The sequence below is a fragment of the Chionomys nivalis genome, chromosome 20 (genome assembly GCF_950005125.1).
Source record: "Chionomys nivalis chromosome 20, mChiNiv1.1, whole genome shotgun sequence".
NCBI lineage: Eukaryota > Metazoa > Chordata > Mammalia > Rodentia > Cricetidae > Chionomys > Chionomys nivalis.
Genome location: NC_080105.1, coordinates 40,551,921 through 40,573,747, shown reverse-complemented (window position 1 = coordinate 40,573,747; position 21,827 = coordinate 40,551,921). Strand labels below are relative to the sequence as shown.

General features: G+C 47.0%; 1 protein-coding gene across 1 annotated transcript; it reads right to left on the bottom strand.

The window, feature by feature from the left end:
* Window positions 1–1,145: 1,145 nt before the first annotated feature.
* Dctn6 (dynactin subunit 6) lies at window positions 1,146–19,982 on the bottom strand. The gene is made up of 7 exons (XM_057752594.1): window positions 19,867–19,982; window positions 13,937–14,001; window positions 7,114–7,219; window positions 5,830–5,918; window positions 4,476–4,523; window positions 3,385–3,527; window positions 1,146–1,583 (listed from the first exon to the last, which is right to left on the bottom strand). The coding sequence occupies exons 1-7, from the start codon at window positions 19,890–19,892 to the stop codon at window positions 1,485–1,487; spliced, it is 576 nt and encodes a 191-aa protein (XP_057608577.1). The 5' UTR covers window positions 19,893–19,982; the 3' UTR covers window positions 1,146–1,484.
* Window positions 19,983–21,827: the final 1,845 nt, after the last annotated feature.

Below are 21,827 nucleotides of genomic sequence, written 5' to 3'. Positions count from 1 at the left end.
TTCTGACTTCACCGTCAGGTGTTGAAAAGGGATAGTTACTATAAACGGGGCACCAGAGCCATGTCTTCTTGTGCCCAAGGCCCTGTTCAGTCCACTACGGCTGAGTGCTCCAGCCCGAGTCATGGATTCTTACCCAAATCAAATCTCACCAGTTTCAAAAATATAAAAACTCAGTTCTAGGTCCTATTCATATGAAAATTAAGTATCAAGATACTATCTTAGTATTTTACCTTCTTAGTATTTCTTAATATTATTTTTTATTTTATTTTGAGAAAGGATTTCTCTGTGTAGCTGTCCTGGAACTCGCTCTGTAGACCAGGCTGGCCTCAAACTCACAGAGATCTGTCTGTCTCTGCCACCTGAGTGTTGGGATTAAAGGTGTGCCCCACCACCACCCAGCATTACCCTCGTACTTTAGTATTTTGGTATTACTGTCATTCGCAAGCTGAAAGTTATTTTCTAGTGACTGTATGTACTACTGTACTGGGTCATTAAGATATGAGGGGCTGTAGTAGGTGTGGCTCAACACATGAGACCTTTGGTTCAGTCTGCGGTCCTTAGGTTTTCACCCTCCGTGTGAGCAGATAAACAACATTGTGCATACTTAATAGTGACGAGTACCACATCAATGTAACATCATGTATTTTCCGCTCTGCGTGAGCATCCGTGGGTATGCACATGTGCTTGTGCCATGGAGCACATGTGGAGCTCAGAGGACAGCTGTGGGAGTTACTTCTCTCCTACTGGGTGAGCTCTGGGAATGGAACTCAGGTCACCTGACTTGGTGGCACGTGCATGCAGCTTTCACACACCGGGCCATCTCCCAGCCCTCCACACGTATTATAATTTTCTTAGACTCAGTCACTTTTTGTGTGTGTGTGTTTTGCTTACAAATATGTATGTGTCCCATTTGCATGCCTGGTGTCCTCAGAGGTCAGAAGAGGCTATCAGATGCCCTGGACCTGGAGTTACAAATGGGGTGCTGGGAATCAAACCCAGGTCCTCTGGAAGAGCAGCCAGTGCTCTTAATCACTGAGCCATCTCTCCAGTCCTCACCTCCATTTTCTATAAATATACAAGACGTAAAGGAAAGAACCTCAGCTTTGACGTATGATAAATATTAATAATAAAAATTGAGGCAGCAATTTGGAAGATTAATGCAAGTAGCTAAACTTTTATTTAGTTATTATGGTTACATTAGAATATAAACACATAACATGACAAGTCATCATGGGTAGTCTTTTACATAATAAACGCATGGCTAATATTTGTATCACAAAAGAAAAACTGAGTCTATAAATGACCAGAACAAGGACAGGGAAACAATACAGTCCACATAAATTAGATAAACAATGCAGTCCACATAAGTTACAACGGGGCCCACCTCTCTCCTTAACTCAAGTGTCCGATATAAAGTCACCAGGACGTAAAGTACTGGGTCTTTTCAAAAGCCAGCAGAGATGGATCGCCATCTGGACCACCTCTTAATTCTTAACTGGAGTTGAGCCTCCCTTCATTGTCTTCTTTAGGTGGTGGTAATTGGGCAGGATTTTCATCAAGAAGTCCAGCTGCAGTGTCTGGGGCTGAAAGAGGAGGATGAAGACGGCAGAGGCACGGTCAACACCACCAGGTAGAAAGGCTATGAGTTTGTGGGGTTCAACATAATTTCATTGATTGACTTTTCTTTACCTGTCCATTTGCTGTCTTAAATCTCTAATGGTCATGTCTTAAGACTTTACCATATAAAAACATACAGGAACATCTTTTTGAATTTCTGTCTATAGATTTTTATTTGGCTTCTAAACATTAAGAGTGCTTCCCACACAGCCTGTGATGCCCTCATCTGAGCTCCTCTCTGCATAAACCAGCGCTGCTGTCTCCCGACTGTCAGCTCACTTCAGGGAAAGCAGGGGTTCCACCCTAGAGACCGGGTCAGAGTCTGAGGAACCGTCCTGATAAATGGTCAGTGTGTTACTGTTGGTGACACTCCAGAGAACACACCTACGACATTAGACTTCTTCTTCTTCTTCTTCTTTTTTTTTTTTTTTTTTGGTTTTTCGAGACAGGGTTTCTCTGTGGTTTTGGAGCCTGTCCTGGAACTAGCTCTTGTAGACCAGGCTGGTCTCGAACTCACAGAGATCCGCCTGCCTCTGCCTCCCAAGTGCTGGGATTAAAGGCATGTGCCACCACCGCTGGGCGACATTAGACTTCTGATGCTCCCGTGCATATCACTAATTCCTCCAATGCTAGCTTTATCTCTCCTCCTTTAGTCACTTTTGCTATTACACAAAAAGATAATTAAAAAAACCTTAATTTCCCCTTTAGCCTATGGAAAACCAGCTAATAATAATAATAATAATAATAATAATAATAATAATGCCAACACTATAAAGGAAGAGTAACCCACGGGGATGAGGAAGTCAGTAGCTTGAGGCTTAGCATGTATAAAACCCTCGGTTTGCTTCTCAGCACTGCATAAATCACGCACAGTGGTGCATGCCAGTAATCCCAGCCCTAGGGAGTTGGAGTCAGAAGGACAGAAGTTCAAGGTCATCCTTAGCAGTAAGTTCCAGACCGGCAGGGGCTATATGAAACTCTGAGAATGGAAAAGTGGAATCATCTAGAAAGAACTGGTTTTAATTTATGATTAAAAATATGGTTAAGAAAGGTCAAGTATCAAATGTCTTGAAAATATTTTCTTTGGGGGGAGGAAAGGGAAGCTCAAGAAATCTATACTGAGCATGCCAAGAAACAGCTTTACAATTGCAGCCTGCATGTCTGTGCCTACAGGACACCCAAAGGCCTAAGCCTTTCATCTCCTACTCTATCATTACTCTTGATCTGGGTTATTAGGAGGGGAGGATTTCTTGTAAGCCTGGGAAATATCTAAACATACTTCCTTTATTCATAAGCTGTGTTTATGATCCAGTCACGGTACTTTCATAAACTAAGTTAGAAACCCAGCCTGCCGTTGTAGGGTCATTCCTCATCTTGAAGATTTGTATTTTGGAAGTGATTATCAGTGAATTAATATTTTGGTGTGAGGGTCAGTGGTGCATCAGAATAACAATTCCCGATCCTCTCCTCTACACACACACACACACACACACACACACACACACACACACACACACACTTTCTATACATTTGATGTTAATCTAAAGATCATGATTGAATTGCAAATAAATCCAAATTTGGGGACTGTTTCTCTAATGTTTTATTCATTTGCCTTTGGGAATGGAGCCCAGGGCCTTGTGTGCTAATCAAACCGCTGAGTCCTGCCCCCAACCCCTAATCATCTGGTGCCCACTGAGGCAATCGCAAGGACTCTGGGAAAGTTAGTGGCCCTGGATGAACTCCTGTATTAGCGAGAGGTCCTAGTACCTGTGGCCGCTCCGTCTGCACCCTTCGCAGGCAGTCTGCACCGTAGATCACCGTGTTCTCAGGGATGACTTCGAAAGTGTTTAGATTGCAGCAGGCCCCGATGATGCAACCACTTGTCAAGATTACGTTTCTGCCCACATACGCTGCGGTGAAGATGGAATTACAGCTTAAGACAGCAGGTGAGTTCTGACATTTCTCACTATTTGCTCTTTCCCACAAACAGGCCTTAGGAAGAGACTGAAAGGCAATGCCTAGGTACAGTGAAGGCAGACAGCACAGAACAGGCAGGGTGTGAGTGCAGGTGGATTTATTAGAGTCCCTGCCCACAGGCTGTGGGGCGCTGGGCACGTCAGTGTACGACCCTGGAGCAGGGAGTCCGCCCTCCTTCTCTGCTCCTTTAAGGATCGGTAGGTGATGAGCATACAGTGCTGAGCACATGTCTGACCCTCAGAAATACTGCAGAACGGCCCAACGGCGGCCACAGTCCATAGTGGAAACTAGAATCGCTGAGCAGGTGAATGTTAAGGGCACTTTCGCTATTTCTGAGAAGCGGCATTCTCGTTCACGTCAGTCAGGGTGAAGAAAGCTGAGGCAGTGTTCTCTCTGAGCCGCGGGGCGAGCTGTGGGAGCTGGTTCCCACCAGGGCTGGGGACCTCACATAATCCCCTGCCTGGCTCTAATTTTGGTAAGTAGATGCCGCTTGTCTCTGACTGGCTAGGGTAAAGCAGGTCTGAAATTAAAGAAGGCAGTTCCTGGCGAAACTGCCATTTGTCTCTTTCATTCTGCAAGAATGCTCATCAACTACAGCACAGCCAACACCTTTAGCAAAAGCCCATCTCGGGTCTTTCAGTGGAGCTTTAATCCAGCCCCCATAACTGTACACAGCTGGCCTTTCAATTTAATGCACTTATAACCACGTTATCAGATGACCATGTAACTAGGTTAGGTTCCTTTGAGGCAAAGAATTAATGTGCCAGTGACTCTGCTCTGATCCAAGCATTCCACCTTGCTTATACTTAGGTCGTTTCCCCGGACACAGCAAAGAGAAAGGAGGCGATTATTCTGACAATAAAACTCTGGACACAGCTTACCTTTGGATTCAATGACATTATTGTCTCCCATTTTCATGGCTCGGGAATCTGCGAACCTGAATTAAGTAAACACCTTTTCCCATGAATGCAGAATGTCCTCACAGTGTGCTGAGGACAGAGGCGTGAGAAAGGCTGCGCAGAAGGGCCAATCCCCAGCACAGCAGTGATTCCCAAGCACAATATCCCCAGGTATAAAGAAATGACCCATAAGCCTTAAATATTTGATTACATTTACTTATTTACTGCATATATGTATTTGTGCCCGAGCATGTGTGCGTGCCAGGTCTATGTGTTTAGATCAGGGACAAACTGAGGGAGTCATTTCTCTCCCTCACCTTGTGGAACCAGGGGACTGAATTCAGGTGGTCGGGCTTCGGGGCAGGTGTTTTGACCCGCTGAGCCAGTGTGCCAGCTCTTACATCAGACAGGAGCTAGAATTAGCTTCTCGGTGTCTAAAGAGCAGTCCTAGTCAATGACTTTCAAAGTGTTAAATCCGTGCGTGTGTGCGAGAGCGTAAGTGTGCGAGAGCATGTGCGTGAGAGAGCGCATGTGTGCAAGAGCGCGTGCATGAGAGTGCGCATGTGTGCGAGAGCACGTGCGTAGGAGAGTGCATGTGTGCGAGAGCGCGTGCGTGTGAGGGTCAATATTTACCTTCCTGAGGGACGTGCCAGAACAGGAGGGACATCGTTTCCTGTGGTAATAGGGATGAAACACATGGTAGCCTTGTGTCCTACACACAGCCCCATCCCAGAAAGACAGATCCATCTCCACCACTCTGTCCCCCTCACTCGCCCCTTTCCAAGGAAAGAATTCTTTTTTTTTCTTTTTTTTTTTTTGGATTTTCAAGACAGGGTTTCTCTGCGGCTTTGGAGCCTGTCCTGGAACTAGCTCTTGTAGACCAGGCTGGTCTCGAACTCACAGAGATCCGCCTGCCTCTGCCTTCCGAGTGCTGGGATTAAAGGGTGTGCACCACCATCACCCGGCTCGAAAGAATTCTTTTTTAAAATTTTTAATGATTTATTTTTATTTTATGTGAACTTGTGTTTTGCCTGCATGTATTATCTGTGTGTCAGGTTCCCTAGAACTGAAGTTACAGACAGTTGTGAGCTACCATGGGGGTGCTGGGAATTGAACCCAGGTCCTCTGGAAGAGCAGTCAGTGCTCTTAAGCCATCTCTCCGGCCCCGAGAGGATTTCTTAGCACACCGCAAATGGGGTTGCTGTTGGAAGTCTTGCTGGCCTCGTCTATGCATATTTCGGTGTGTGATAGATGATTATGTCAGTTTCCACGTGGGGAGGGATCTGAGCAACAGAATCATCTGGGGTGACGTGTGGCAGGTTACAGCAAAGGATACGACAGCCAACTTCAAACACATTGTTGGTGCCAATGATCATTGGCTTGGGTTCTGGGTCTTCAGTGTCTGGGATGATATTATCCGGAAGACTGTAAAAAGAACAGACAGATCATCAGAGGCCAGTCACACAGTAAGCAGCTGCCACCCTTTCAGAATCTGGAGCAACTGTCTCAATTTTACCTGCATCAAACTTAAATCCACAGCTGTGTTTATCTAGAAGGCTGGGTTCTGAGGTGTACAGAACTACAGAAATGTAAGACGTCACAGACAGAAAAACCACCTCAGAAGAGGGTGCTACACCTTTAATCACAGCACTTGGAAGGCACAGGGAAGTGGGTCTCTCTGAGCTCCAGAACAGCCTGGTGTATAAAGTGAGTTCCGGGACAGGCAGGCTACAGAACAGCCCTGTGCCCCCCACTCATCATAACCATTTAAACTGTGAAATGGAAACAGTCCCCACATGAAGCAATGACTTTGTGAGATGGGTACTTAGTGAAGTACGTGGACAGAAACTCTGCTGTGGGAGGATGGCTTTATCCAATGGCAGACTCATCGCCAAATAAAGGGTATTAATATGGGGGGGGGGCCTCACACCGTAAGAAACGCCCACATGTCCCGTGTAAGTGTCAGACAAATCAGTCTTTTTATCACGGCTAAACATTTTCCCACGCAAATTCCATACATGGCTGCTACAAATTAGGTAAAAGCATGAATTTCTTGCCAAAATTTTATCTAGAAAAATTTATGCCCTCTCTTGCAAACAGACTGGGTGCTGCAACTCACAGAGATTACGCATCGTCTAACACCATGTTTTTATCTTGAAAGTTTATGAATCGCTACAAGGATCCCACACTGTGTGAATGTAAGTCTGGGTGTCACCCATGTGGAACATGGGAAAAGAGTTAAATTCACATAGGGACATCGAAAGAGAGCCAACCAAAAATGTCTTCAGCATGGCAGGCACAACAGAGGATACTGGATGGATCAGGAAGAAACCATTGCAGGTTTGATGATGGATAAAAAAGTGTCACGCTGGGAGACCACCAGACCCAGGGCGGGGCGCTCTGCTTTCTCATTGGGCAGTTTTTTTTCTGGTCTGGGTTTTTTTTTTTTCCCCCCAGGGTTCCTCCTATGCTTAGCTGACAGAGCCTTAACCACTCCCCTCTAGCTCTGACCGTGTCCTTTCCTAAGCTAAGCTGTAAAAGGCTCCAGAGCAGCCACGTTGACCCCCCCCCCCCCCCCGCCCCCAGGCGCTCGGTTGGGAGCACCTGCAGCCTTACTCACGCATTTATGATGAGGGCCTGCTCTTCTATTAGGTTACCTTCGCCGATAATTATGGGCCCGGCCTCCGCAATAATTCGTGCTTTGGGGTGGATCACCGTCCTAGGGCCTGTGAAAGGGGGCAAGGGAGAAGAAATTGTGGGTGTCGGCGCTGCTTCCAGGGGGAGGGTGGGAGGTGATGGAGCTGGGTGAGGCTGCCGGGAGGAGCGTTCTCTAAGTCTGCGCCAGGCACCATGCTAGGTATCTTACCAGCGCTATCTCCGGCTGTTATCAGTAGCGGGCAGTGCCAGATCTAGAGTCAAAGTAAGCGGAAGGGCACATGCGGCGGGTCAGACAGTCCAGCCTCCAGCTCCAGCCTTCGGTGTCCTCTGCAGGACACACGGGGGACGAGGGCAGCAGTCCAGCAGGACTGTGGGAAGGGCCGGAGGCCGTGACACTGAAGACAGTGTGGCTCATGGCGCTGCTAAAACTAATTCCCATCTTTTCTTCAGACAGGCCAGGCCCTGCTTATAACACAGAGCTTCCATCTTTAACCACATGATTTAGATCTGTCTATGGCTGGCCACTGGTGGTGCACACCTGTGATCTCTGAGCTGGAGGCCAGCCTGGTCTACAGGGATAGTTCCAGGACAGGCAAGGGTGCGCAGGGAAACCCCATCTCAACAGCAACAACAACAACATTCTGTCCATGGTCTGTGTTATCTTAGCCTTGCTCTGTGTTATCTGAGTACAAGCGTGCTGCTGGAAGCAGGCAGGCCATGACCGGACAGAAGAGGAGGAGCTAGAGATGAGTGCTGGGCCAGCCACACTGAGGTCGGGAGACCTGGGACACCTCCAGTCCCAATCTAAGGGCACAAGTAGGGTGCCCTTGGAGAACTGTGTGGAAGTGAGTGGGCACAGACACACCCCCACACCCCACACAGACACACGCACACAGACACACACACACACACCTGCCCTCAGGCCTAGTATTCTGGTGACGGTGAAACCACTGATAAGAAAGCATTTCTTCCTTCAGGCCCACACCCACCCACCCTTATCTCAGCATCGAAGCTGTTTTCCTTCCCTGTTTTGTTTTGTCTGTTAAGGCAGGCTCCACTCTGTATCCCAGGCTGGCCTGGACTCTGCCGACCCCCTGAGCACTGGACTATACTCCAGGCCGTTTCTATTTGGAAACGGCAACAAACAGTAACTCACTCAGAAAGGAGGGTGGACAGGAGGATCAAGGGGGCAGAGGTGACACTTCCCAGGGCTCTGCGGTATAAACTGTTAACTTTTAGATAAAAAGTTACTATTGGCTTATAAAAGGTAAGACACAATGTTGTATGTCACAGGGCAACAAAAATTAGCACATGACGGGCCAGGAGTACAGCTCAGCTGGTGAGCAATGTGGGTAGGGACAAGGCCCTGGGTAGGTTCCCAGCACCAAATCTCTCTCTTTCCTCCCTCTCTCTCTGTCTCTCTGACTCACACACACACACACACACACACACACACATATATATCGAGAGAGAGAGAATGAACACAAACTATTTTGTCCCTTTGAGCTTCTCTTGGAAACTGGGAATACTCAGTGCTCCAGCTCCCAAACCTTCCTGGAGGCCTTCCTGGTGAGATCTGGAAGGGACCTCATTCTTTTTCCTAAGACGAAGAACTAAGGGGAATTGATAAAGAGGGTGTGGGTCCAAAGCAGACCTCGGAGTCCCACAACACACAGTCAGAAATAGCATAAGTAGTCTTGATAGTCCCCTGATACCTTCACTACTAATCAAATTCCCAAATAAAGTCTGCAATTCAGGAGAGAAGATGGGGTTGCTGAGATCCCTGGGAAGATTCCCAAGTTGACCACGTGCCTTTTATCTGTACACGTACATACATGCACATTCGCTTGAGACCTGTAAATACCAGTACATACAAGATCACTAACGAGTTTAAAAATAAATAAAACCCGGAGGAAAGTACTCAAATGCTTCTTTTCCACGGCTACAAAACATCTCACATTCCGTTAATACAATACCACCCACCGACTCATTCCTAACAACGGCTGCTCAGACATGTACAGGCTCCAGGGGCTCAGCAATGCCATCACAAATACTGGATCCTTCCGAAATAACAAGTTCTACATTGCCCAGTCATACGAGCCAAGAGACAGCTATAGCTCCCTCAATATGAATTTCTATTTTGCTTCAAAATATTCAAAATACAGGGCCGCAGTCTATTGTAGGCTCTTTGTAATTTAGTAGGCTCCATCACTGGGCTCCATCACTCACGCAATGGGCCTGCACTCTCTGAGGGCCCACTTTCACGTCTACAAAAGGATGAGATCCTTAACAACCTACCTACTGGGGGGAAATGCGGGCTGTATACTAGAAACAGTGTTTGAAAGGGGGTATCACAGGACTCGCCCTACAGTTCCTAAGGTGGCATTCAGGGGTTGACACAGTGGCCCAAGTAAAGCCACTGCCGCCAGGCTAGTGACCTGCATTCTGTCCCTGAAGCCCAAACGCTGGAATGACTTCTGGGGCTGTTGTCTGACCTCCACACGCTCGCCCACACCAACAAACGTTCACAATGGGAAGTCCACCATTTGCCACAAGTGCTAAGAACTTCTGAAGAATAAACAAAATGGGGGCCGGGCGGTGGTGGCGCACGCCTTTAATCCCAGCCCTTGGGAGGCACAGGCAGGAGGATCTCTGTGAGTTCGAGGCCAGCCTGGTCTACAAGAGCTAGTTCCAGGACAGGCACCAAAAACTACAGAGAAACCCTGTCTCGAAAATCAAAAGAAAAAGAAAAAGAAAAAGAAAATGTTTTAAAGGGCTGGAGAGATGGCTCAGTGGTTAAGAGCATTGCCTGCCTGAGTTCAATTTTCAGCAACCACGTGGTGGCTCACAACCATCTGTAAAGAGGTCTGGCGCCCTCTTCTGGCCTTCAGGCATACACACAGACAGAATATTGTATACGTAATAAATAAATAGAATAAACAAAATGGCTAAGTTAGGCCTGCTTTTCTCCTTTACGCAGGCATCATGGGAACGGCTGTTAGCGCAGGAGAGACTTCTGGTTGGTGAAGGCCTGGACTGGCAGCAGAGCTCTGGTGAGTGCTAGCTAAGCAGCCGGAGGTGCCAGGCCTCCTGGTTATGAAGACGAGGGTGCCGACAGGGACGTGTGTTCTCTCCTTTTTAGCACGGCTCCAATGTATACCTTTGAAAATAAATGGCACTGTTTTTTCTTTCAAAAACACACGACAGGCCGGGCGGTGGTGGCGCACGCCTTTAATCCCAGCACTTGGGAGGCAGAGGTAGGCGGATCTCTGTGAGTTCGAGACCAGCCTGGTCTACAAGAGCTAGTTCCAGGACAGGTTCCAAAACCACAGAGAAACCCTGTCTCGAAAAACCAAAAAAAAAAAACCAAACAAACAAAAAAAAAAACACACGACAGGACTGAGAGCTCGGTCGGGATCCCTGGACTTGCTGGGTTCTACAGCGTGAAAGGTGGGTGCCTGAGAGTGACACCTGAGGTCGTCCCGATGTACCCGGCATTCAAACACGCACTCGACTCCCTCCCATACACAGTACAGCCTGGCATGGTGGCACCACCGTAATCCTGACACTTAGGTGAGAGCAAGATCTAAGTTCAAGGCCAGCCCAGACTGCATGAGACAGTCTCAAAAAACCCAAAGCCAAACAAGCAAAATAAAATGAAGCTATTATATAACAAAACCAAATCAGGATTTTTTTTTTTTTTTTTTTTTTTTTTTTTTTGAGGCAGGGTAGCCCTGGCTGGCCTGAAACACTTTGTGAAGACCAGGCTGACCTTGAATTCAGAGATCTGCCTGCCTCTGTCTCCCCTCCCCGAGTGCTGAGATTAAAGGCATGGGCCACCACTGTCTGGTGTCTGAGCAGTTTAAACTGGTATTTTATTACCGCCATTATTATTTGTTAATCATTAGTTAACAAGAGGTAACTGGAAAGCACCTGGTTACAAATCTCAGGGACTTTCCCGTGGAGCTAACGCAGGTGTTACAGCTTAGGTTAGGCGGTTGATTTTGACACTACTGCCACCTGCTGGTGTCACGGCCCAACTGCAGGTTGTGGCACAGGGATGGAAGAGCCTGAGGTAAACCAATCTGCTCTGAATTGAGAGATGAAAACAAATGTCGGGGGCAGCGATAACTGATCAGAGCGAGGCTGGCACATGTGACAGCTAAGAGGGTGGTCTGGAGAACGGGAAGGAGGCACAGCTGTCTGCAGTTTCACGATGGCGGCTGCAGAGCGTAGGGCAGTCCCGGCAGACCCAGCTGTATGCTGCCTGCCAGGCAGTCTTCTCCGGGTTTTCCAGTTCACGAAAACTTTTACCTAGAGCCATGTTTAAGGGTCTTGAAGTTAAAACGTTTTAAAAGACAAACAAACAAACAAAAACCTAAACTGTCACCCTGCAGAGTCCCCTTTCCCCATCTAACTCGGGTGCGGACCTTCTTGGCACTGCTCCTGGCAGGGCAGCTTGTGTGTTTTCCTACTGAGTGTGCCGAAAGGCCCTTTGGCTTATCTCCTTGTTTGGACAAATGTGTCTGGAGTCGGAGCTGCCTTAACTGGCGGATGAATTATTTTTCTAAACGGCTGGCCGGGCTTCCGGAGCACGGCCAGGAAGACATTCCTGCACCACGTCTCTTTTTCCCTCTTTTGGTAAAGGGCGCTCTTCACCTTTGCCACGGGCAGCGGCCATCTCTGGGTACGCTCTCATATGTCAATAAGTGGTTTTTAAAATAAACCCACCATCTTTCTTTTGAAAATCAAACAACCCCCGTGACCACTGCTCTGCGAACTGAAAAAGACTCCAGCAAGGAGGCTTGGGTCTGAGTGCGCTGGCTCCGGGGGACAGTTTCCCACTGTGCCCAGGCGGCCCCCCCATGCCCACAGCGGGAGTTCACTGGCACAAGCCCACGGGCTAGGACTCTCCTCACACGCTAGTCAGCTCTCACAGGAGGATTTACAGAAAAATAATTTTAGAGGTCTAATGAAAACCAGGCTTGAAGCTATGAAAATTAGCAACACTCTTAGGTCTAAGCACCCTCCAAGGCGGGTGTGCTTCCTCAGAGCCGTAAGCCAGAGCCTTCTCTCTCTACCTCTAGCATACAAGTCCCCCTTTCCTGCTCATTTCCAGACAATGTGCTGTAGGGAACCCTGACATACACACAAGTGACTAAATTTCTAGAAAACCACAGGTCTGATTTAAGGTTCCAATGACTTTAAACACGACAAAAGAAAAACCTGCCCTCTTTAAACTAGTAAAAGTGTGAAAAAGAAGTCCACACACGGAGCGGCCTGGCGTAGATCACCTGAACACAGTTCTGTGACTGCTCCTGAGCTGTCTGTAAGCAGTTTATCAAGTGCCCAAACAGCCAACTCCACAGCACAGCAGGAAGGATACATCAATCATGCCAGCAACCTGAGCAAAAACAAACCCAAAAGCTTGAAAAGGAAAACCAAGACCTGGTGGGAGAGCTGGAGCCAGATAACTCCGCTCTGATTAAACTTTATAATTGTGCCGTCTCTCAGGGAGGTTTGAATCAGAGGTGTTATTTCAAAAAAATGACTAGCTGCCAAATGACCAGAGATAATGTAATGATAGAAATGGTTATCTAAGCACAAACTCTGGGAAAAACATCCTAATTTATATACACAACCAAAAACACAAGGCTTGAGTACAGGGTGGAGGAAAGATAAGAAACATTCAAAACAGGGCTGGAGAGACGGCTCAGCGGTTAAGAGCACTCTCTGCTCTTCCAGAGGTCCTGAGTTCAATTCCCAGCACCCACATGGTAGCTCACAAACATCTGTAATGAGATCTGCTGCCCTCTTCTGGCCTGCAGGCATATATGCAGGCAGAACACTGTGTATGTACATAAAAATAAATAATAAAAATCTTTCAAAAAAGAAATATAACAAATATGAGATAAGCTGCGGGAGACGACACTGCAGAACTACATCACGACATCACTCTCTTGCACCCTTCCCTTGCTTTAATAACAGAACTGTTTGCTGGGCGGTGGTGGCACACGCTTTTGAGCCCAGCACTCAGGAGGCAGAGGCAGACAATCTCTGTGAGTTTGAGGCCAGCCTGGTTCACAGAGCAAGTTCCAGGACAGCCAAGGCTACACAGAGAAACCCTATCTTGAAAAACAGAGGCTGAGGAATGCATCCCAGGAAACTCAGCATTGGAATGGCAGGCTATCCCGGGTCTGTGGACTCCAGGGTGTTAGAGTACAAGCCCCAAACAGGCAAGTTCTTTGTTCAGCTCGTGGCTGTCACTCCAGGGCCAGCAGTGCTGGCACATCTCAGGTAAACAACAGCTCTTTCAAATCAAGCAGTGTCTGAGCCACACTGACTCACTAGTATTTCCCACAGAAATTCTAACATGGCCCCCATCACACCGTATCGTTTTGTAAGTACTAAACACTTAATAGAAGTAAATAAGTTTAAAAACAAAACCAAAGAAATCGCAGGCTCCAGAGAAACAGATATGGAAGACAGGAAAGAAAAGTGGAGCACTAAAGTCGATCACATGGCATGGAGCACTAAAGTCATCACACGGCATGGAGCACTAAAGTCAATCGATCATACGGCATGGAGCACTAAAGTCATCACACGGCATGGAGCACTAAAGTCAATCGATCATACGGCATGGAGCACTAGAGTCGATCACACGGCATGGAGCACTAAAGTCAATCGATCACACGGCATGGAGCACTAAAGTTAATCACACAGCATGGAGCACTAAAGCATCACCCTAGATTCCTGTCTAGAGAATCAACACGAATAATTCTTACCTATGGTCACATCTCCTTTGATTTCACTCTCCACACACACGACAGCCCCAGGAGCAATCTTTACACTGCAGGGAGAGAGAGAGAGGTGACTGTTCCTCAGAAGGTGTAACTGTCGCGGGCTGGCGAGACGGCGCGACTGATGAAGCACTGCTGAGCAAGCCTGGTGACCCGGGTTCAATTCTTGGAACCCAAGGTAAGAACATTAAATTTCAAAGCGTATTGTTATAGAAGGTGTGCTGGGGCCGACAAGATGGCTTGGTGGGGTAAGGAGCTAATTAAGGAACTTACCGGCAAGCCTGAGGACCTGAGTTCAATCCCTAGGTCCCACATGGTGACAGGAGAAAACCAACTCCCCGTAAGTTGTCCTCTGAGCACCATATGCACACGATTGCACGTGTGTAGCCCAAACATGTAAACACCCCCAATAAATAGATAAGTAAATGTATGTATGTGTGTGTACAATTACTTTTCTGTTGTAGAAAGAAACACCTTGACCAGAGAAATTATTGGTAGAAAAAAATTTGTTTTGGCTTAAGATTCTAGAGGGATAGGAGTTCATCATGGGATGGGGGTGGGGCTGAAGAGATGGCTCAGTGGTTAAGAGTACAGGCTGCTTCTCTAGAGGACCTGTGTTCAATTCCCAGCATCCACATGGCAGCTCGCAACTGTTTGTAACTCCAATCCCAGGGCAAAACACATACAGGCAAAACACCAATGCACATAACATAAAAACAAATAAATCTGCTGGGCAGTGCTGGTGCACCTTTTAATCCCAGCACTTGGATCTCTGAATTCGAGGCCAGCCTGGTCTACAGAGTGAGTTCCAGGATTGTCAGGGATACACAGAGAAACCCTGTCTTTAAAAGCAAAAAAACAAAACAAAAGAAAAAAAAAAAAACGAAACGAAAGAGTCCATCACAGTGGGGAGGCAGGCAGCAAATGGCAGCAAAACTGGAAGCTGAGACATCACACCTTGAACCAAGTGCGCACCTTCAATACAGAGACAGACAGAGATTGAATACATGCAAGCACTCAGTGTCAAGAAATGTCAATAGCCTTTGAGTTCTCAAAGCCATCCAGTTGTGGAAGATTAGTTTAGGATGTGTTACATCTGTTTATGCTGCGTAACATTTCTTTAATGATGCAAAGATGTGCTGCATTCTTTTATGTTGCATTCATTTAACTCTGTAGAGCTGTGTTACTTTGCCTGCCTAAAACTCCAGACTGACCTAATAATGAGCTGAACGGTCAATAGCTGAGCAGGGGAGAGACATAGGTGGGGCTGGTGAGCAGAGAGAATAAATAAGAGGAGAAATCTAGGGGGGAGAAAAGAGCGAGACCAGGAGAGGAGGAGACCAGGGGCAGACAGACACACAGCCAGCCGCTGAGTAAGAAGGAAAGAAAGATACACAGAACAAAGAGAGGTAAAAAGCCCAGAGGCAAAATGTAGTTAAAATGGGATAACTTAAGTTAGAAAAGCTGTCTAGAAACAAGTCAAGCTAGTTTTTAAGGCCGGACATTCACAGGTAAGAATAAGTCTCCCTGTATTTATTTGGGAGCTGGGTGGTGGGTCCCTAAAGAGTTAAAAAAAATCCTCCCACCAGGTCACACCTCCCAAACCTTCCTAAGTGCACTACCAACTGGGGACCAAGCATTCAAACACAGGGGCCTACAGGGGATGGGGTCAAACTACCAAAAAATAATAAAAAATATTTTTAATGAAGGTATGCTGACTCTGTAGTTAAGAAAAAGGTTTTAAAAATTCATAGAAAAAATGGAAAATCAATATTAAGAGGGCTTAATATATTACGGGCTTCTCAAGCCACACATAGTCCTGTAGGCCAAACTCAGAGAAAACAGCTTTGGATCTTTTCTTTGAATTTAAGATCGGCGCTGTGTCTAAACAAGAACCTAACCCCGCCCCCGAGATGTCCATCAGCAGGGGCTGGCTAAGAAGTTATGGTATGGACTAATAAGCAGTGGTCAAAAAGGGCAATTCCTCATATGAAGATTTGGACACGGTAGGACACACACATAATCCCAGCAGTGGGGAGAACAAGGTAGGAGGATTGATCGTAAATTCATGGGCCAGCCTGAGCTAGGCAGCAGAAGAAATAAAGGGAGACAGGGAGGAAGGGAGGGAGGGAGGAAGGAAGGGAAGAGAGAGAAAGAAAAGGAAGAGGGAAAGCGGAAAAAGGAACGGGCAGGCAGAAGGGAAAGGACAGGATGTGGAATGACTTCCAGGCTGTATGTTAAAAGAAAATGGCAACGCCCTCCACGCTGGCAGGATGCAATGTGCCATTGTTTCTGTAAACGGGGTGGTGGTGGTGTGCATTCTGTTTAATAGACAGCAAAGCAACAGGTCAGAAAGGTAAAATTAGCAAATATTTCTATTAATCTCCAACAGGAAATAAAAGTTTTATCTTTTATTTATTTTTTATGTATACAGTGCTCTGCCTGTATATATACTGGTTGGCCAGCGGAGGGTACCAGACCTCATTTTAGATGGTTGTGAGCCACCACGTGCTTGCTGGGACTTGAACTCAGGACCCCTGGAAGAACAGTCAGCGCTCTTAACCACTGAGCCATCTCTCCAGCTCAACAAATGTAAGTTTTAAAGCTACCTACCAAATAATAAAAACTATAGTACAAGCCGGGCGGTGATGGCGCACGCCTTTAATTCCAGCACTCGGGAGGCAGAGGCAGGCGGATCTCTGTGAGTTCGAGGTCAGCCTGGTCTACAGGAGCTAGCTCCAGGACAGGAACCAAAAGCTACGGAGAAACCCTGTCTCGAAAATCAAAAAAAAAAAAAAAAAAAAAAAAAAACAAAAAAACAAAACAAAACAAAAAAAAACCTATAGTACAAACTGACCAAAGACTAAGTTTTAGTCTAATTTGATGACAATTTCCACAGAACTTGCCGGTGCTTTTGGATACTCTGCCACGACCTAGCTCTGGCTTCCGGGGCTGATCACTATTAAACAGGCGTCAGGAGACCATGCCTCTTCGTCTTATTCCCAGTGGCGGAGGGAATACTTTTACTTCTGTAAGCCACTAACCCTGGAAACCCTCTTAGGCCTGGAGTTTCGTGCTTCCCAGGTGAGGACCTGGTAAGTCCAACAGTCGAAGCACTGCAGGTGTTGAAATCATCAGAAGGTAAGTTTCCTATCGGGCTTGAGAAGAGAAACCACGCGTTCTACCTATCCTAGCTCGCTTTTCTGTTGCTGGGAAAAAGACCATGACCAAATGCATTCTGGGAAGGAAAGCGTGTGTTTTACACTTCCTGGGCACAGTTCATGGAGGAAGTCGGGGCAGGGATTCACGCTGGGGTGTGAGCAGAGTCCAGGTGCGAGGCTGCTCACTGGCTCTCTTGCTAGTTTCTTAGACAGCCCAGGCCTGGGGGACGCAGGTGGTACTGCCCCCTAGGGGGCGGGGCCTCCCATAGCAATCATCCATCAGGACACAGAGGCAACCATCCGAATCTGGGCAGTACCTCAACTGAGATTCCCTCTTCCCAGGTGGCAAAAAGTAATCGGGACATTAACCTTAGTATTTTTAAAGATGGTCAAACGGAAATGCATACCAGAACTTTCTCGAAGCAAACCCATTCCTGGGGCATCACTGTTCTCTCAAGGGTATTCTCTGCTGTTAGGCGAGAGTTGCCCAGAAGCCCCCCGCGCCTGCAGATCTTAGTCCTGTGGTAACTGGATGGCTCTCTGTGGAGGGCCCACTGTTATTTATTTACTATTTAGCTTGTGGGTTTTTGTTGTTATTGTTTGTTTTTTGAGACAGGGTCTCTTAATGTAGCTCCGGCAGCACGGAAACTCACTGTGTAGATGAGGCTGGCCCCAAACCCAGATCTGCAAATTCACCTGCCTCTGCCTCCTGAGTGCTGGGATTAAAGGCGTGCGCCACCACTGCCCGGCCCAGCTCATCTCTTTCAACTGTCATATATTAGATGCTTTTTCGTTTAGAGTGGTTTTGGTGTTAAAATAGAGCTCTGCTCAAATAAGCTAACCTGTAACATGCTGTGGAATAATCTTCTTGCACACTATGAGGATTTGTCACTTGGACAGGCTCAATAAAAAGCAGTATGGCCAATAGCTGGGCAGGGTTTTCAGGGCAGAGAGGACACTGGGAAGAAGGTGGAAATGAGCAGAGACAGAACAAGCAACATGGGCGTTACAAAGGAAAGGTACAAGGCAGGAAGTAAATGAATAGAAATGGGTTCATTTTAGCTATAAGAGCTAGTTAGAAACAAGCCTAAGCTATCGGCTTTAATAATTATAAGTCTCTGTGTCGTTCATGATTTGGAAGCTGGAGGGCAGGACAGAGAAAGACTCATTATAGTAACACCCCCCACCCCCAGTTTCACCATGAAGCCCTGATTGGCCTGGAACTTGCTATGTAGACCAGGCTGGCTTCAAACTCAGAGATCCTGCCCCTGCCTCCCAAGAGTTGGTATTAAAGTTATTTGACACCTTGCCTAGCTCCATAAGTTCCAATTTTACCTCTAACTTCCTGTCACAACTCACCTCCTTCAAATAAATAATAATGCTCACTCCCACTCACAAAGGAAGAGTTATGAGCAGCTAAGGGTAGAAGAGATTCCAAAGTACTCCCTGCTTGATGCCCTAAAGAGAAACCCCAAGTAATGTTCATGTCCATCAACACACTTCTCAGGGAGGCAGAACATTAATTATTAATACATTTATTACTAGATCAACTGCTTTTAGTAGTAAACACCGTTACCAACATCTTCCCACGGGTCCACTGCACCTTGTAATGGGTGGTGGGACACAGTGGGAAGCAGGCAGCTGGAAGGTGGGGCTCAGACCTAGCAAACGACAAAACAGGCCCACTCTCTGAAGGCTGTGTGAGTGTATGCTGTAATGCATATGACACTTAGAGCAGATGTTTCTCTTCGGCTCATGAAAAGGGCGACAGGTTGCCAGCACAAATACAAGAAAAACTTAAGAGTTTAGTTTACAGCACTGGATGCAACACGGGTTTTGTTAAGTCAGCACAGGAGTTAAGAGCAACTGCTGCTCTTCCAGAGGACCAGAGTTCGGCTCTCAGCATTCACGGGAGACAGCTCACAACCTCCTGTAACTCCAGCTCCAGGGGGACCCTCGCCCTCTTCTGGCCTTAGAGACACCGGTATTCACATGCACACACACATAACTTTAAAAACAAACAGAAACAAATGAATCTAGGCCTAATGGCTCAAGACATTCATCACAGCAAAAAGGAGGCAGAGGCAAACGAATCCCTGTGAGTTCAAGGCCTGCCTGGTATACATAGAGAATTAAAAAAAAAAAAAAAAAAAAGCCAGGGCTATATACTACAAACCTGTCTCAAAAGGGGGGGGGGAGAGTTAGAAAATTACAAAAATGTCTGACACAGAGGGTGCTCAACACTGCTACTGTTGCAAATGGTTCTCTGTTTCTCAGTCATCCACGCAGTCTCTTCCCAACGACAGCCCCCATCAGTGAAGACCCTAAGAGAAGCGGCCATAGCTCCCAGCCCCAGGCTCTCAGTTGCAGGGTAGAGAGAGGGTGGTTGTGCCAGTGACATCTTCCAGGCCCTTCCCTCTTCCCGACAAGAGGCAGGGTCGATGGAGTCGCCACCGCTGGGCGGCATCTCGGTCGCACAGAGAGTCTGCACAGGCGTGCTGGGGTGGACTGTGTGTGTGTATGTGTGTGTTGTGTGTGTGGGGGGGTCTGTTTGTTGGTGTGTGTGTTGTGTGTATGGGGGTCCAGGAACAAACCCTCCCCGCCCCCACCCCCGGTGATCGCCAGGTGTGGAGTTCTGGAACCATCCACCTAAACACCGTCTCAATCCCCCACTCCCCCTAAGTGCGACCAGAAACAGGTTCCGCCCTTTCGGAGAGTGAGAGCAGGCTCCAGACAGCCGAGCAGCACACGCACCTCTTTTGAGTTTTCTCCGCCATCATCAGACCCGGAACTCAGGAAGAGCCGAGATCGACCCTATTGCCTGGCTAGAGCGACGATCTCTACATCCGATTGCAGAGCCTGGCTCGGCTGGTGGGGCGGGGCCTGAGAGACCGGCTTGCGCTTGCGCACCGCAGATGGTTTTCTTTGCCCGAATGGGTTTGGCTTGTTGCACTTCAGCAGGTGAAATCCACCCGCAGATCCTGCTCGCTTGTCTCCCGGGAAATCGTTCTTCACTTGGCAGTGTTTATTCCAAGTCTGATCTAACCCCGGATGCCCTGTCCCTTATCGTTAGCTCGCTCCACCTTTAGTGTCTAGATTCCCGTTCCCAAGCCTCCTCCTCACGCCTTAGCTAGGGCTTTTCTCGTCAAAATTTCTTTTGAACATCAAATCCAATTTTTAAACCTTGCATTCCGTGTGTGTGTGTGTGTGTGTGTGTGTGTGTGTGTGTATTTGGCTCTTTTTTTCTGAGACACGGTCAAGACACCGAGCTACCTCCCCACCTCTAACTACTGCTAGTCCCCTTCCAGTGGTTCTCAACCTTCCTAATGCTACGACCCTTTAATACAGTTCCTCATGTCGTGGTGACCCCCAACCATATAATTATTTTTGTTGCTACTTCATACCTGTAATTTTGCTACTGTTAGGAATCATAATGTAAATAGCTATGTTTTCCGATGGTCTTTACAAAGGGGTTGTAACCCACAGGTCAAAAACTACTGTTCTCATTCTTCAAGTCCCAGATGGCACAGTCAGGATTCATTCTGAGAAACAATCAGCAGAAGATATGAGTCATGACGGTTTTGCAAGGAGTTGGTTTCTTCGGGACCTGCTGTGTAAGATCAAAACCTGTACATCAAGCTGGAACTTTACATTTGGATGTCTAAGTTGCTGACCAAAAGTGGGGTTCCCCCCCACAACTCCAAACTTTGGTGCTGCCCAGAAGAGCTTCAATTGATTGAATCAGGCCCACCCAAATTATTGGGAGAATTTGTTTCCTAAAGATAATTTAAATTTAAAGGTAATGGGCTTGAATCACACCAGGAAATGCCTTAATGAGGGCGTTTGCCTAGCCTGGATGAAGCCCTGAGTTCATTTCCCAGAGTCACATGGAATTGAGCATGGCAGAGCACACCCATAATCCCAGCCCAGGGGGTTCACAAATATTAAGGTCATTTTTGTTTAGTCAGAACTGTTTATTGCTCCTGCCATATTTGAAGGAGCCACGTTGATTTTTATAGTGGTGTTTATCTCCTCTGATTGCTTAGCCTTTTTTTTTTTCTAGTATGGTTGATTTGTTTGATTTTCGAGACAGGGTTTCCTCTCTGTAGCTTTGAAGCCTATCCTGGAACTCACTCTGTACACCAGCCTGGGCTCAAACTCACAGAGATCCGCCTGCCTCTGCTTCACAAGTGCTGGGATTAAAGGCGTGCGCCACCACCACCTGGCTGGTTGATTTTTTTTTTGTGGGTTCTCAGATTTGTTTCTATCTTCAATAGCTATCTTCTGGAGAGCTGGCTTAGTTGTCTTGCATTCCTTTAGACTGTTTTTGTCCTGGAAAGTTTTTATTTTTCCTTTAGTTACAACAGGTAGCTCTAATGGATGCATTATTCTGGGATGGCAGTTGTCAGCTTTCAGAACTTGAAATACGTCATTGCACGCTCTTCTGGCTTTTAAAGTTTCAGTTGAACAAACTGCTGTTAATCTGATGGATCTGCCTGTTCATGTGGCATGGTGCTTCTCTTTTGCAATGTTCAGTTTTGTTTCATAGATTAGTGTTTTAATTACAATACGGCAAGGGAGGTTCTTTTCTGGTCTGTCTAGTGTCCTAAACTCTTCCTGTGTGTGGAACATTTCCTTTGTCTCCTAGAACCTTGGGACACTTCCCACTGTAATTCTTTTGAAAATGTTTTCTATGCCTTTAGGATGAGATTCTT